Source organism: Lissotriton vulgaris, chromosome 9 (assembly GCF_964263255.1).
Source record: "Lissotriton vulgaris chromosome 9, aLisVul1.2, whole genome shotgun sequence".
Classification (NCBI taxonomy): domain Eukaryota; kingdom Metazoa; phylum Chordata; class Amphibia; order Caudata; family Salamandridae; genus Lissotriton; species Lissotriton vulgaris.
Genome location: NC_141697.1, coordinates 251,577,977 through 251,592,864, shown reverse-complemented (window position 1 = coordinate 251,592,864; position 14,888 = coordinate 251,577,977). Strand labels below are relative to the sequence as shown.

Below are 14,888 nucleotides of genomic sequence, written 5' to 3'. Positions count from 1 at the left end.
TGGAGTGAGGATGAGCGAGGAAGTAGTGCACAACAGCCTGCCCTGATAATACGGTTCCATGAAAACCAATTCACATAATTGACATCACCTTCAAATAAATGGTGACTTAGAGGAACCACAATTAGCTATGTCACCAGTGAAACTTCCTAGAAACCGATATTTACAACAAGCTAGGTGCCATGTGCCCACCTTTGAATGTCAAAGAGGTCCCCTCTGTCTTCTAATGACTAACAATGACTGAACCTGTTAGGCTACCCAATTGGATACTCCACTTCTGATAAAGTAATTGTTCTTCCACCCAATCCAGTACTTTCCACTATATTGAAATCTATGTGTGAGTGAGAGTGTGAGTTAGTGTGCGTGTGTGTGAGCAACAGACACTACAAATCCTGGGCAGCGATTATGCAGGACACCCACTCGCTGGGTTAGATTTTGCTACCAAAGCTAACCTCACACAATAAAAACATCGCTCAACAGTAGTGACAACTCAAAGCAAGTTAATAAGAGTGCTCCATACATTCACTCACTAGTGGCTGTCTACAAGCTAAGCATAGGAGTATTTTAACCAATCAAGCTTTCTTCTTTATCTTGTCTGATAACATTCCTCCAGCTGTGTCTAAGGAATCTATCCGTCCCCTGGAGAATGCTAAAAGAAAAGCAGTCTTGTGTACGTCAATTAAGAAAATCCATTATTCCATAATGTACTTGGTACTGTTATGCACTCTTTATAACTAGCAAAAATAGTCCCTTAGAGGGGCCTCTGGCCCTGCCTAATCTCTCCAGTTCTTCCTATAGCTATTGTACGCTAATATGCTTTTCACTAGTTTATACTTTAGAAATATGAAGGAGCCAAACCCCGACATTAAAATCTGCATGAGTCTGTCAAAGTGACGCCATGTGTCTCACTGAGCGATGGCGCCCCACATGGCCAAGGCGGGTCAAACCCACGCAGCCAGAATCAGTGCGGCTTTAGGGCAGTGCGGCTGGTGCAGCCGCACTGGGCGCTGACCTGAGGATAGGGCGCTGTGACCTCATAGGGGCGCTGTGTTTAGCAAAGTCTTATGATAGGAGAGATGAGGGTCACTTTTGCAGGTGGTAGGTAGAGAATCCAAGGAGGTGGTCATGGGACATGGGGGCACCAAAAGCGATTGTCCCACCGGCGCCACCAGCGCTAAAGCCGTTATACAGGGTATACCTGGGAGAACAATTTGATGGAGAAGGTTGATAAAGTAAGACACAGGAGACCTAAGTAGGATCATAGAGATTCTGATGGAGAGTTCTACGACCATTCTGTGCTGCACTACCTGAAATGTGTTTAATAATTGCAGGATTCTCATAATCACAGATTAAAGCTACTTCACAAAATCAAAAGGCACACTTCGCCTGCAATCCCACCTCTGATATTCTCGGGCTGAGCAGTGAGAAATTAAAGCAGCACTGTGATATTTTTCAAAATATGAGCCTTCTAAACTGACAAAAAGCATTAAATTAAAGCTTCCTATTTTTTCTCCTCGCTACAAGGATTACCCTGGGTCTGTACCCGGAGACTTAGATATGAAAGAGGCTAAGCAGAAAAGGAAAACAAGAAATGTAAGACTGGAGGAGACCGGTGGTGCTGAAGGGAGAGTACGTAAAAAAACTTTGAAAAAAACAAAGGAGAGACACTTGTGAAAGAAGGAAACGTAGGGAGATGGAGGGACCCAAGGAGACAGGTTTAGAGAAAGACGATTTAAGCGAGGAGGAAGATAGAGAGGAAATGGCAAAGAGAGAAAAACAGTTGGGCAAGCAGGGGTGGAAAAGAGAAGGGAAATAAATCCTTAGAAAGAGCAACAGTGTGAACAGGTAAAACAGAAACACAGGAAAGAGGAAAATAGCAGTGAGTGAGACAGAAAGATGAAATGAAAGGAGGAAAAGAGGTGAAAGAGGAGAAAAGAAAAGAAGTAGAGCACATGTGGAGTCGAAAAAGGAGAGAAGAGAAAAAGTAGATGGGGATCAGACAGCAACATGGGAGGCAGTATCCCCCATGTTTTGTGATGGAAAATTAAGTAAAAAGCAGATCGAATAGGGGAATGGGAAATATATAAAGAGGGAAGAGGGCAGTGAAAAGAAAAGCACAAACATTTTAAGTGACTGAAAATCACAATGAAAGCTGACATAAGAGTCTTTTAAGAAATTCCTGCATCACCCTTCCTTCATGCCTGGAAAACGGCATTCCATTTTTAAACCCTACTGGTATGTTCTTCCTTAAAACATACAGTGATTGCATACCGTAAACACTAAGGGAGACAATGCGACAAACCTGATTGAATACAAACTTACAGTGCCGAGTCACAAGCTCACCTACCTGTGCCACCCACTTCTCCCTCCAGGACAGCCAAGACCCACTCTTGCACAATGATAACTTTTCTCGAACGGTGTGGATTAAGAAAGACCGGGATGTGGTAAGCTCCGCCTATTACATGGCCTGATAATAAATACACTTACGTTGCTCTGGCCAGAGGTCCGGTGAAGCCCTGTCCAGCTTCTCAAAGCTCAGCAAAGAAGCCTCCAGATCTGCCCCTAAAACAACAGAGCAGATCAAAATCCGTACAGAAAACACCTGTTCATTTGATACACTAGGCAGCATACATGAATGCAGCAAACCGATGGCGGAATATCAGGACATTTCACGTTTGAATTTTGTGCCACTCCACCCACATCTGCGAGTTTGTTCTGCTTCGTGGATCCCTGATGTTGAACGTGCAGATTAGACACTGCTGAATTTGTGGGGTAATTAAAAGTTTAAGTCGAGTCAGCCTGCTTCAGCACCAGAGAACAACACCCCTCACAGGACCTACTAGACGAACACTGTGCCAAGTACTCCCAGCGATATCTGTGGTGGGTCCTAATAGACACACTTCATATCGGGATCAAGCAGACACGCCCTATGACAGACGCTGCAAGTGAGAACAGGCGCAGACCTTAGAAAGCACATTTTATGCAAGGCCCACATTTAGACACACCTTATTCCAGGACTTACCATAGAGACCCTTTGGTGGATCCTGTTAAAGCCCTCCCATGCCAAGTCGTTCAAGAGACACATAATTTCTGACTCAATCACTCACACACACATTACATGCCAGATTCAAAGAGACACACGTGCCAGGTTTCAGCAATCTTACCATGACCAAGGTATCATCAGATACATCCAGTCTCATGTCTTAATAGAGACACTATCCATCATACCAAAGTAAATACATGCAAGGACAAGGACCAACAAGAAACACCCTGCTGTCTGTTCCTACAAGAAACACCCCATGGTTCCAGCAGATACACTTCATGCTGCCAGACAAACACTAGAACTGACTGTGCCAGGACACAGAAAATATACCACATTCTAGGATACTTTGAGAGCTCAGCAGGTCTTACTAATTGTAACTTTTAATCTTCCATGTGCATATCCCTGGGGGGGCTTGAAAGGAAGTCTGCTGATTATATGTGCATAATACGATTTCAGTGAATAGTTTACTGCCTGTTCACATCACATTTGGCACATCCTTAATTTAGTCTTAAATCAAAGAAAATACAGTCTCTAATATGCAATATAGGTCACTAAAATTCTCTGACCACCAGGGCATAGTTTTCCAAATTATTACACTGTTGTGCCGTACATTTATAACTCACCCATATTTTGCCATATGGGAAATAAGGCCTACCACTATGTAAACATTGGCTTTTTTTTACTTCAACCAGACAGTGTTCCTAAGTGCTTCCCTCTTGAAGGAAATTTCAGGCATCTGTAACAAGCCTCAAAATAGTCTAGCCACAAGAAGGAGATGTTGGGTTCAAACAAATACAGAAGAATGGTTTGCTGCAAACATTAAGAGCACAAAACAGAAAGATAGGAAATTAGAGACAAAATGGCTAAAAAATAGGCAAAATAGCAAAATAGTTACCGAGCAAAAGACTAAGGAGCTCACTTAAATTACAGCAGGGGCCCGCCAACTAACCAAGTGCTCTGACTATTGATGGCGGAGCACCAATCTCCGCTATTTATAGTCAGAGCACTTGGTTGGAAACAAGCCTCATAGAACAAATTTATCAGAATACACCATCAGGCTACCAGAAAATAGAAGCAGACTTTTTGGCACAACAAAGTCCCTAGTGACACACCCATTTCTAAATATTATTTAGACACAGTTTAATTGCACCTCCTGGTAAATGTTTAGCCGAAATGGCATCAAACGTGTGAAATTTGTCTTCCTCGTATATGAATTCATACAGCAGCAATTCCACTAACAAGGGCATTCTTGATCTTGTCAATCCTGTTTCCGACAAGCTGACATCCGGATAGTGCAACAAACTATTATATTGATGTCCCTGGTGTAGTCTTTAGATTCGGTGGCTTCACTCACTTGTGTATTACGTGTGGAAAGCTCCCACAGTTGCCTTTCCCACATTCCCTATTTCCCCCAAGTCTCACCACTCTAGTCTATCCTCGCCATGCTACCCACACCTTAACCCAGTATGCCCTTTCACAGCCTTCTGTCATCCAGTCTCCCTTCCCATCTTCTCCCATGCACCCATCACTCACATTTCATCCAATCCCAGTGGAAAAACTTTCATCAGCATTATGTGAGACTAAAAAAAATACAATAAAGAAATATGATAATGATTAATCCAAAAAGAACACTGACCATTAAACAAGCACTGGAAAGACCAACAGGCCTCACCTATTATACCTATTGGGTTTGCCAATCTTTTTAGCCAGCACTGCGGCGTAGCATGGTTGTTAAAACAAATGTTTAATGATGCCTTCGCCACGTCAATTTATAGGGGTGAGTATACATTCAACACAAACACATGTATGAGTCTAAAAAAGTATGTGTGTTTTTTGTCTTTTTATTCACTGATCCCAGATGGTTTGGAAATTTTTTTTAAGTGAAAAGCACCACTTGAGGCAAGAGAAGCACATGGTCGAGAGACAGTAACTTAGTGAAGAAAGAAAGAAGCATAAGGGGGTATAACTGAAAAACACATGCACTCTCAGGGAGTGCTTGACAAAAAAGTTGTTCCCTACAAGCAAGCAGTGAAAGCAGAGAAGCCAGCCAATCAAGGCTACGGTAAAGAGGCTATACTTCATGGGACAAACAAACAGAAGATTGGGAAGGATACAAATAGGAAGCAGGCAAATAAGAGTCAACCAATGATGAGCAATGGGTGGGCTGCAACCCCTGTATATTCTTTGTACGCCCACAATATGTCTTTCACAACCAGGCAGCTTGTGCAGAAAAAAAACAATACTGGATCACCCGGTCGGCTAACATTCCGCCCTCATAAAAGCCCCTTAACAATGGTTAGAAAAAGAACACCACTTAGCTTAAATCTTAAGAGTAAATATCTCCAACAAGGCTGACATTTCTGTTTCCAAATTGACATTCATGTATAGTTTAAGACACAGGGATCATAGAACTAATCAGCTAACCTGTTTAATAGTGTAATCTCTGGAATTGGTTGCATGGGCCAAGAATACCTATAAAACGGGAATACTCCAAGTAGCAATTTCCAAGCAAAAGGTGTTCCATGCCAAGTGCTTCCACCTCCAGTTACATAGTGCACCCTCTTCGCTGTCCACCCCCTAAACCCTCCTCTTAATTTCCATGGTTATCTGCGACTCACCCTCTTCTCTACCTTTTCATCTATGGCCTTATTCTTACTCCTATCAACGTCATGTCTCCATAAACTATCCTCTCCTCTTGTCTACCTCCTCTGAGTGCTGGTATGTTAGGCTGCCCAAACAACCCCTTTACCCTCTGACACACCACTATGCCCACCGACGTCTCTCTCTCTCCCATCACCCTGCAGTTCTTAGTGCCTATTCCTCGCACACTGACTCATAAGTTAAAGGCTCTCCTCCCAAGGACCTGGGACCCTAGGACCTGGGACAGATGGAAAACATTGACTGTGAGCCTGCGGTGATGCATTTAAGAAAAGTAGCAATTAAATCCAGGTTGTGCTTTTTTAGAGTTCAAAATACTGCATAAGATATACTATAATAGAACACTAAGCTATATAAAATGAGACAAGGCCCAACTGGAACGTGTCTGAGGTGTGGGGTGTCAGATGGCACTTGTCAAACACACGTTAGAGCTATAATAACTTGCAGCTACATCAGAAAAAGAGTACCAAATTGAGGCAGATGTTAGATACAGAAAATCCATCCACTCTGAAATGTATTATCCATGGCATACCTAAAGATGTAAAGTTACAGAGAAGCAACATATAATTCTGGACAAAGGGACTACTTGTAGCTAAAAGAGAGATAATGCTAGAAAATGGGGATTCCCGATCGTACCAACTATGTGCTAATGGAACAAGGGAATGGACTGTTGTATGACGTGGAGAGAGTGATATGCAACAGTAGGGGGTTGCCTTTAGAAAGTTGGCAAAATAGAAAATAATTGAAGACTTTTATGGAATAGGAGACTAAGTGTAAAGTGTAACTCGTGTTGATCTTCCATCCATGACATGCAGTAGTAGAAGGTGGGAAAAGAGATGGGCAAAATAATTATCTACCAAATGTATGTATTGTTGTGGTTCTCAATTTAGAAGCTAAATACAAATATGAATGGGCTCGTAATGCTGCTGAAATGTACGATCTTACTCAATCTTTTAATATTGCGATGCATGTGTAAAACTCTTGAATAAAAATAGCTATATATAAAGTAACTCCTCCATGTGTTAGACACTTCCAGTCACTCATTTGTCACTCTAACCTTCCCCCTCCTCTCACCACTCCAGCTTTCAGCCCCTCCTAATTCAATTCTTCTTAAATGTGATGTCCATGCGCATAAAAAACCTCTACTACAAACAAGACATATACCACAGAACTAAATTATTTCACATCAAGGAAATCTAATGCAGCAAGCATTACTCATGAAACAATCCTAGATGAATATAAGACTGCCCTGCAATAGTGCATTCCCGTACCTCTTTAACAGCCCTAACCTTCCATCTCAGGTCTTGAATGTGAATCCCTTCTGGTGAGATTTAGCCTCCCCCAAAGTCCTCTTTCTCCGGCCTATAAATCTGTGGATCATTTCTCATATCAACTTTCTGTTAGTCATTAGTAGCTCTGTCACATCAGTGATTCTTAATATCCCCTATGTGATCGTCCTCAGCGACTTCTGTGTATGGTTCTACATTCCTAATCATTGTACCACAAAATAGTTCACACAGTCTGGAAACTCACAGCCATCATCCACACATCTTCAGACCCAACCATTCTGTTGGGCACAAGCTAGGTGCCACATTTTCTTATCTTCCAACTATCAATGTACACTGCCGTTCCCAATCCTCTAATGACTATTAAGAGACCCCTTATTCACCAGGACACCTCTAAGTTGACATGGCTAATCCCAAGATTTTTGCCTGACACTGGAGGAAATTATTCCACTCGAGGATGGCAGGTCTTATCAACGACAAAGCCCCTCAGAGCCAAACCTATCCCTCAGTATAACAAGTAATTTCGATCCTCAACCAATGGCCCACATGTGCACTACTAGACTCTGTTGTGCCACTGAAACACCAGTGATCCTGTCATAGTTCTACAATCTCCAAATGGTATGTCAAAGACTTTTCCACTTTCGAATCCTAGAATTGTGTACTGGGGCAAAAATGTGAGCAGAACAGAAGCCCAGGATATGAGATAATATTCATTAAACAACCAGATTATACATTCTACAGGGCTTCCGTCACAAATGCTAAGAAAAGGTGCTATGACACCTGACTTGCCATCAAAATAATTCTTCAGAATTCTTTTATTTCCACATCTAGAATCAACTGTAGCCGAATCAGCCCCTCATAACACTTCTCCAATGCACTGTCAGACCAATATGTGAAGAAAGTAGTCGACCTCGACCATCGCTTCATCAAACAGATGTCAACCTCTGGTAACATAAAAAAAATAATCAAGCAGAACTCCTGGAACCAGAGGTGTGGGGTAGCAATACATAAAAATAAACGCCCCCTTGGGTAAGCCTTCCTAGTTTCAAAGTTTTATCACCACACGTTACTGCAATATTACTATGCTACATGAGTATGCCTACCAGCTACATTTACCAAGTAGTTTAACAGAAACTAACCTAACGTAAATATGCTTCACAACTTTTATATTTTTGGATGCATACAATCTTTCCAGTCTTTTGAGAAATGTGTATGTTATCTACACACTTTTAATCACTGTGTGAACTGGAATGCATGCCCTTTTACGGCACAGAGAAGTTTTGCCTTAGTTCCTCTAATAGCGGTATTTCATTACTGTATTTTTCTTGAACCTTGCATTGAGATACAGGGACATTAAGGGGTCTATTTGGATGGCGGGCGGATCGCCACCGCCATTCTGGTGGTAGCGATCCGCCCTTCATTTTCCACCGCCTGCCTACCAATACCCCCGCCCGCCAAATTACGATGGCCGTGGGGACCCCGGCAGACGGAAAGACCATCCGCCGGTTTTCCGCCGGTCGTACAGGCGACCGGGCAGAAAAGAGCTTCAATGTGGTAGCGATGTCTGCAAGACACCCCCATCCATATTAGGATGGGCAGCGGTGCAGGGCTTTCCATGGCGGAGAACCCGCCATGGAAAGCCAGACGGAGTTTACTTTCAGGGGCCCGTTGCGGGCCCCCATGAGTTGGGGGCTCCATTTGCATGCACAATGTGGCAGGCACCGCGCTGGGCCTGCCACGTTGTGCATGCAAATGCATGAGATGCATATATTGCATTGTGGCGGGTGCTGCTTACAGCACCGCCAGCCACAATGCAATATATGCAGGATGCCAACGCACCCGTAGGGGCGGCATCCCAATTTCCATGGCGGGAGCGCTGCACCAATGGCGGTCGGTCCCGTTTCCCGATATGGTGGCGGGCGGACTTTAATAGGCCCCTAAGTATTTAGATGAGAGATGTAGATAACACTATGGAGGGTGGAATCCTGGGCTTGATCAAGCCTAAAGAAAGCAGGGATCGCTGTAACCCGATTTATAGATTTAGCGCCCTTTATAGTTTGCAGAACTATTGCCATGCACTGGAAGGCAAACACGCTCCCCTGGGAAAAAACACTAGTGTGCTGTGGCGCTAAAGTGGAGCAAGGCTGAATCTGTTGTGCTCAGGCCGGAGGAGATTAGAGGGCTACGCTGGGTCCCAGCGGCGCCGGACTGGGATGAATTGCTCCATAAACTGCAAGAGTATAAAGAGAGTCTCCCTGATTGAGGGCAGCAGAATCTGTTCATTAGCGACTAATGTATGCTATAGGCCTGCTGTTTTCCCCGGCTTCATCTGCTTGATGCAGTGACCAAAAGATAGACAGTCCTGCGTCATGGGGTGGGAATATCCAGCATAAATACCGCACATTCCTGTTCGAAATGAGCGGATATATGCATGAGGACTAATCAGCGGAACGGCAAATAGAGATCATCGCATGTTTTATACATATATTTGCAAATGTTGTGACCTGCAGTTACTATTGTTTTATTGTTTATAATTTGGACCAATCACTCCTGTCGATTATGTTATGTCGTCGTGAACGCTCAGTACTCAAGGTGGGATTTCTACACCTGCCTAAGTAACAGAGTTCAAACTAATAGAAATGTGCTTATGTGGTACTGTAAGGAAAATCAATAATAATTGGATTAAAAAAAAGATAGATGAGAGATTGAGATTTACCACACCCACCACATTCAAAGGGAGTGTGATTCATTGACTTCTTGGATTGGACGGATACCTTGACGCTGCAAAGGTCACAATGCTGGAGCCAGTATTCTAGTAGTTCCCTTAGTCTTAGTGAGAAGGGCATGTCCTATTTAAATAGCCAGTATGCAGCTTCCATTTTATAATCCCTTGCAACCGTCATTTGACTAGGATTACGGTGCCTTACTGGTTATGCAAAACCCAGCAAAATCGGGGCGTGGCTAAGCACGGACTGAAGATGGCCGTGCTGTGAGGGAGCTCAGCTGTCCGACCCAGCCCAAGTCTATCCTGAACTTAGATCCGTAACGCCCTACGACAAAATTCGAGATCGGAACGCTAGCGGAGCCCATCCCGCCGGTTCCGGTGACCGTGGTGTGCCCAGGGGTGAAGGGATCGCCCCCGGAAATCTCGGCCTGCGCCAAGGCCGAAGCCTGGACCCACAGTAGCAACCTCAGCCGGCGACGGAACTCTTTCAGGCCCTAACCGACCTGGCGGTGGTGTGGCGGCACAGGGAACATACTTAAATATCCTGCAGCGAGAGTCAACTGGGCAGTGACTAACCTTGTGTTTGGGAGCAGCGGCAGTGTAAATTGTGGAGCCGTGTCGCTGCTCAGATTAGGTGGTGGTGCAAGTGGATTGCAGCGATACGGGGCACGCCGGCCATGAAGCAAAAGATGGCGGCGCATCCTTTGTTCTTAAAGTTTCTCCCTGTCCCCGCATTTCCGAAGGCCTGGATTGCCCTCCCCGGAGGTGTTGTGCTCCGCTTCTGTGCCCCTTGATGACTGCTCCCCCCCACGGCAAGACGCCTGATGAGAGCCCCTTCCTTGGCGGTGGCGGCGATTAGTCCTGCGCGCCGCAGGGGTCCCGTCTCTACCCGCTTGTGCGCAGCGGGGAGCTAGTGGGGAGAGTGCCGCCCGTATGTGATTCGGCCTGCAGGAGGTGCCCGATCCTCCCCTGCTCCGGCCTGTGTGGACCCGGGCCTGTGAGAAGAACGGCGGTGCGGGTGCGGCCGGACTGAGAGCGCCGCACTTAGGTGATGGTGAGGGCTGAAGAGTTGCCTGTGCGGGGGCACTTGTCTTGAGGCCAGCTTGTTGAGAATAAAGATCAGAGGGCAGTATGAGGTTTATACTGGGGCCCCCTCCCCCCCTTATCCTGGAAGCACTAGTGGGTGCCTGGAACATGCAGGGAAGTCTGCGATCTTTGCTTCTGTCTTGCCCTGGCATGTGGCTGTGCATATATCCGGCGCAGTGCACACACTTGTTTTGGTGACCCCACCGGCGGGAGAACTTGAGAGGTAGCGACCCGGAGCGCCTGGAGAGATTTCCGGAGCCGGAGGCAGCGGTGGGAGCTAGAGCCGGCGGAGGCGTGCTGGAGGTGAGGCGAGCCGTACAACTGGACATTGGGTGGGCGTACCGACCGTCAGGTGGTCCATGGCGGAGGGGCTTCCCAAGGAGTGATACTGTTCACTAGCCCTTCCTGGACCTGCCGTTCGTGTTCGTCCATTTCTAGGTCTTCTGCGGCCAATCCGGCAACGCTTGCCGTCTCTTGTAATATACCGGCCGGAGTGGGCTGGAACGGGTCGCGATGGAGCGCGTCAAGACTACGGGGTCCCGTGGACCCAAGGGTACGCAGACAAAAACTAGACCGATATACAGTCCCTAAGGATGCGCAGCAGGCCCGAGCGCCCAGGGACTCCAGATTCAGTGGACTGGGAGAGGAGGAGCAGGAAATTTCGCTTGAAGACGTTATGGCTGCCATTACTGGAGTGAAAACCTCTCTGGACACTGTGGCTGTAGATGTCAACCTCATAAGGGCTGATATGGGCAAGCTAAACGAAAAGGTCAAGCAGGTGGAACTCATGACAGCCAGCCTTGTAGATGATGTTTCACAGCTCCAGGGGGCGATCGGAGAACTTCAAGACTTCCGTACCTCTGCTGACCTTAAGTTGGACGACTACGAAGGCTGCGTGTGTCGAAACAACATACGCATCCTTGGGGTTCCGGAGAAATCGGAGGGGCAGACGCCAGACCTTTTTGTGGAAGATCTCATCCGTAATCATTTGCAACCCAAAGGCCTCAGTAAGTTCTTTGTGGTCGAGCGCGCCCACAGGATCCCGGGCGGCTGTTCCAAACCGGTCGCTCCACCGCGGCCCATGTTGGCGGGGGTCTTCAATTTTCGAGACAGGGACGTTATCCTCCAAAACTCCAGATCCGGAGCCCCCCTGCGATATGAGAACTCCGACATATCCTTCTTTCAAGACTTTACCCAGCGTTTTCAACGGCAGAGATGATCGTTCATGTCAATAAAACGTGTCCTCAGAGATCTGGGAATGAAGTACTCCATGCTATTTCCTGCCCGTCTCCGGATTGAGGCGGATGGGAGAGTGTGGTTTTTTGATCATCCTGAGGCAGCGGCAGACTGGATTGAGAGCAGGAGTGCGAGAAGTCCGGCCGACCGAGGTGGGGGTATTTTGACACAAAAAATTGCCACCCCACTTGTTCCGTTGGCCCTTAGTTATAGGCAACACATCAACTTTAGTTGGATATGTTAGGTATATTTATTTACCTTTGTTTTCAAGTCTTTTTATGAAAAAAATCATGGATTCACATGACAGAGAGGGAACACTGCACGTATAACATATATATACATCAACTGAAATACAACATTTATCAAATGAAAAAAATCACAAAGTGAAACATACATTGGCTATACACAACAAAACATCTATACCAGTTTCAGACTGTTCAAAAAAGGCAAGTCAGGTTTTCAAGCATCAGTAACCATCAATGAATGAAATCTTAAGAACAGTATTGGACAAAGTCACATTTACAAGGAGATATCACAATGCACAAATGCTATGAATCAAAAGCTCTCAATGGTGATGATTTTTATCTCCTTTCATGCCGACGCGTTTCGAACTCCAAACAGTAGTTATGGGTTCTCTTCAGGGCCTTGTCACTTCTGTCTTATTTGTAGCCGTAGTTATCCTATGGATGTTTGTGCATCTTTTGGAACTGCAGTCTTTCACTGTTTGTGTGGTCCGTGTATGGGCTCTCCCTATGGTGCGGTGAAGTTTTTGACCTTGTTTACGTGCACCGCGGGCTTAGGGAGCCGCTAACTCCATTATCAGCTGTCTGCGCTCTGGTTCTGTTTAAACGAATCCCGTGGTTAGTCCCGTAATATCCTTTCGTGTCACGCACTCGTTCTTCGCGACTTGCTCTCGCTCAGACTCCGTTCACTATGGCGAGGTGGGGGTGGCATTGACAGCAGTCAATTGGCCTTAGAGGATGCCTGTCCAGAGGTTGGATTTGGGTAATTTTGCAGGGTGTGGTAAATGGGGAGGATGGGCGGGGGGGCTTCCAGGTTTGTTGCTGTTTGGTGAGTGAACTTACATGGACTTGTGTTATTGGATTTTGATGGGTGCAAATTAGCTGGGCTGGGAAGGGGCGGACTTTGGAACCCCCCCCCCCCCCCCCTCTGAATTTTTCTTCTCTCTTTTGAACTTTACTAGGGCGACAGGCACTCTGAATGTTTTTCATGGGCAGTTTTGAGCCCAGAGAACAGGGAAGCGGGGTGGGGGATGTTGGGAGGAACTGTTGTTTATTTTATTTGTTGTTTCTTTGTATTATCTCAACGGTACGGTGTATACACGTTACCCCCACTAGTGGGGACCTATCTGACTATCAATGGGAGTACAGTGTAACAGGGAAGCCAAAATTTTAAGTTGGAATGTTAACGGATTGGGGACAAGATCAAGAGAAGTGCTGTATTGCAGTATATTAAGAGACTATCGCCGGACGTTGTCTTACTTCAGGAAACACACCTCATTGGCAACACATGCAAAGCAATGCACACATGGGGATATTCGATGATAGCAACCGCGGGCTTTACCTCTAGCTCCAGGGGAGTAGCATTATGCAAAAAAGTTGTTTCCACTCTCCCTCACCTCCACATACGTGGACGACCAGGGCAGATATGTTGGAAACACGGGCTCTTGTGAGGGCAGGTCCGTCACCTTCATATCCATATACGCGCCCCCGGGGATGCAGGGCATAACATTCACTGACTTAAGTGCTGTGCTCTTGACGTTACCTGACGGACACCTGGTGCTCGGCGGCGACTTTAATTCAATAGTGTCGGGCGCTCTAGATAGACAACCCCCTCGCACAACCCCCCAAGCTGCCCATGCGTTTTCCACTTTCTTAGAAGCGATGGGGCTCATAGACAGCTGGAGGACATACAATCCCGATAAGATACAGCACACCTTCCATTCCAGGGGGCATAACAGCCTATCCCGCCTTGATTACATACATGTCCCGGCTCCACAAATCACTGATATTCATGAAATCCGCCACCTGGCCAGAGGTATCTCCGACCACCCCCCTCTGAGGGTTCATATTGTTCAAGATCATACACAGGTGGAACGGGTTGCCCCAATTAACCCCTGGTACCTCAAAAACAGCAAAATACGAAAAGGACTCATCAAAACTATTGATGCATACTTTCTGGAGAACGAACACACAGTTGAGTCCCCCCAAATATTATGGTAAGCTTTCAAAACAGTGGTCCGTGGGCAGGCCCTTTCCTTGGTTGCGGGCTCCAAAAAAGATAGGGCGAAAGAAATCTCCCACATAGAACAGGAGCTTTACCGTCTGGAACAGGATCTTACCTCAGACGCCACACCTGAAGCCCTTCACTCCCTCAGTCTGCGCCAGGATGAATTTCGGGCGTTGGTCATGGACCGTGCCAAACTACTGAGACAGGATAGGCTGGGACAGATATATGACTGGTGTGACAAGGCTGACAAACTGCTCGCATGGTTGGACAAGAGGGAGCAGGCCAGCAGGCTTTTGCCAGAAATTAAAAGTACGGATGGGTCACCTGTGACAGATCCCCAGGACATAGTTAACCACTTTGCAGTTCAATTCCAGACTGTATATAGCTCGGTGGCACCATACCCTGAATCAGGCTTTACCGACCTTATCAAAGACATCTCTCTCCCAAAGCTATCAGACTCTGATCATACATTCATGGATGGTGCACTGACTGTGGATGAAATAGCAACAGCAATAAGAAAGTTACACTCGGGGAAAGCTTTGGGCCCAAACGGAATTCCAATGGAGCTTTACAAACTTCGACAAGATAAATTGGCCCCCTATCTTAA

At 46.1% G+C, this 14,888-nt stretch overlaps 1 protein-coding gene across 2 annotated transcripts in view; it reads right to left on the bottom strand.

Annotated features, from left to right (window-relative positions):
* The window catches only part of LIN52 (lin-52 DREAM MuvB core complex component), a 426,175-nt gene that overhangs the window by 378,178 nt on the left and 33,109 nt on the right, over positions 1 to 14,888 (bottom strand). For both annotated transcript variants that reach the window (XM_086937477.1, XM_086937478.1), the window contains exon 2: positions 2,485 to 2,559. In XM_086937477.1, coding sequence (XP_086793603.1) covers positions 2,485 to 2,559 — 75 coding nt within the window. The remainder of the gene's footprint in view (positions 1 to 2,484; positions 2,560 to 14,888) is intronic.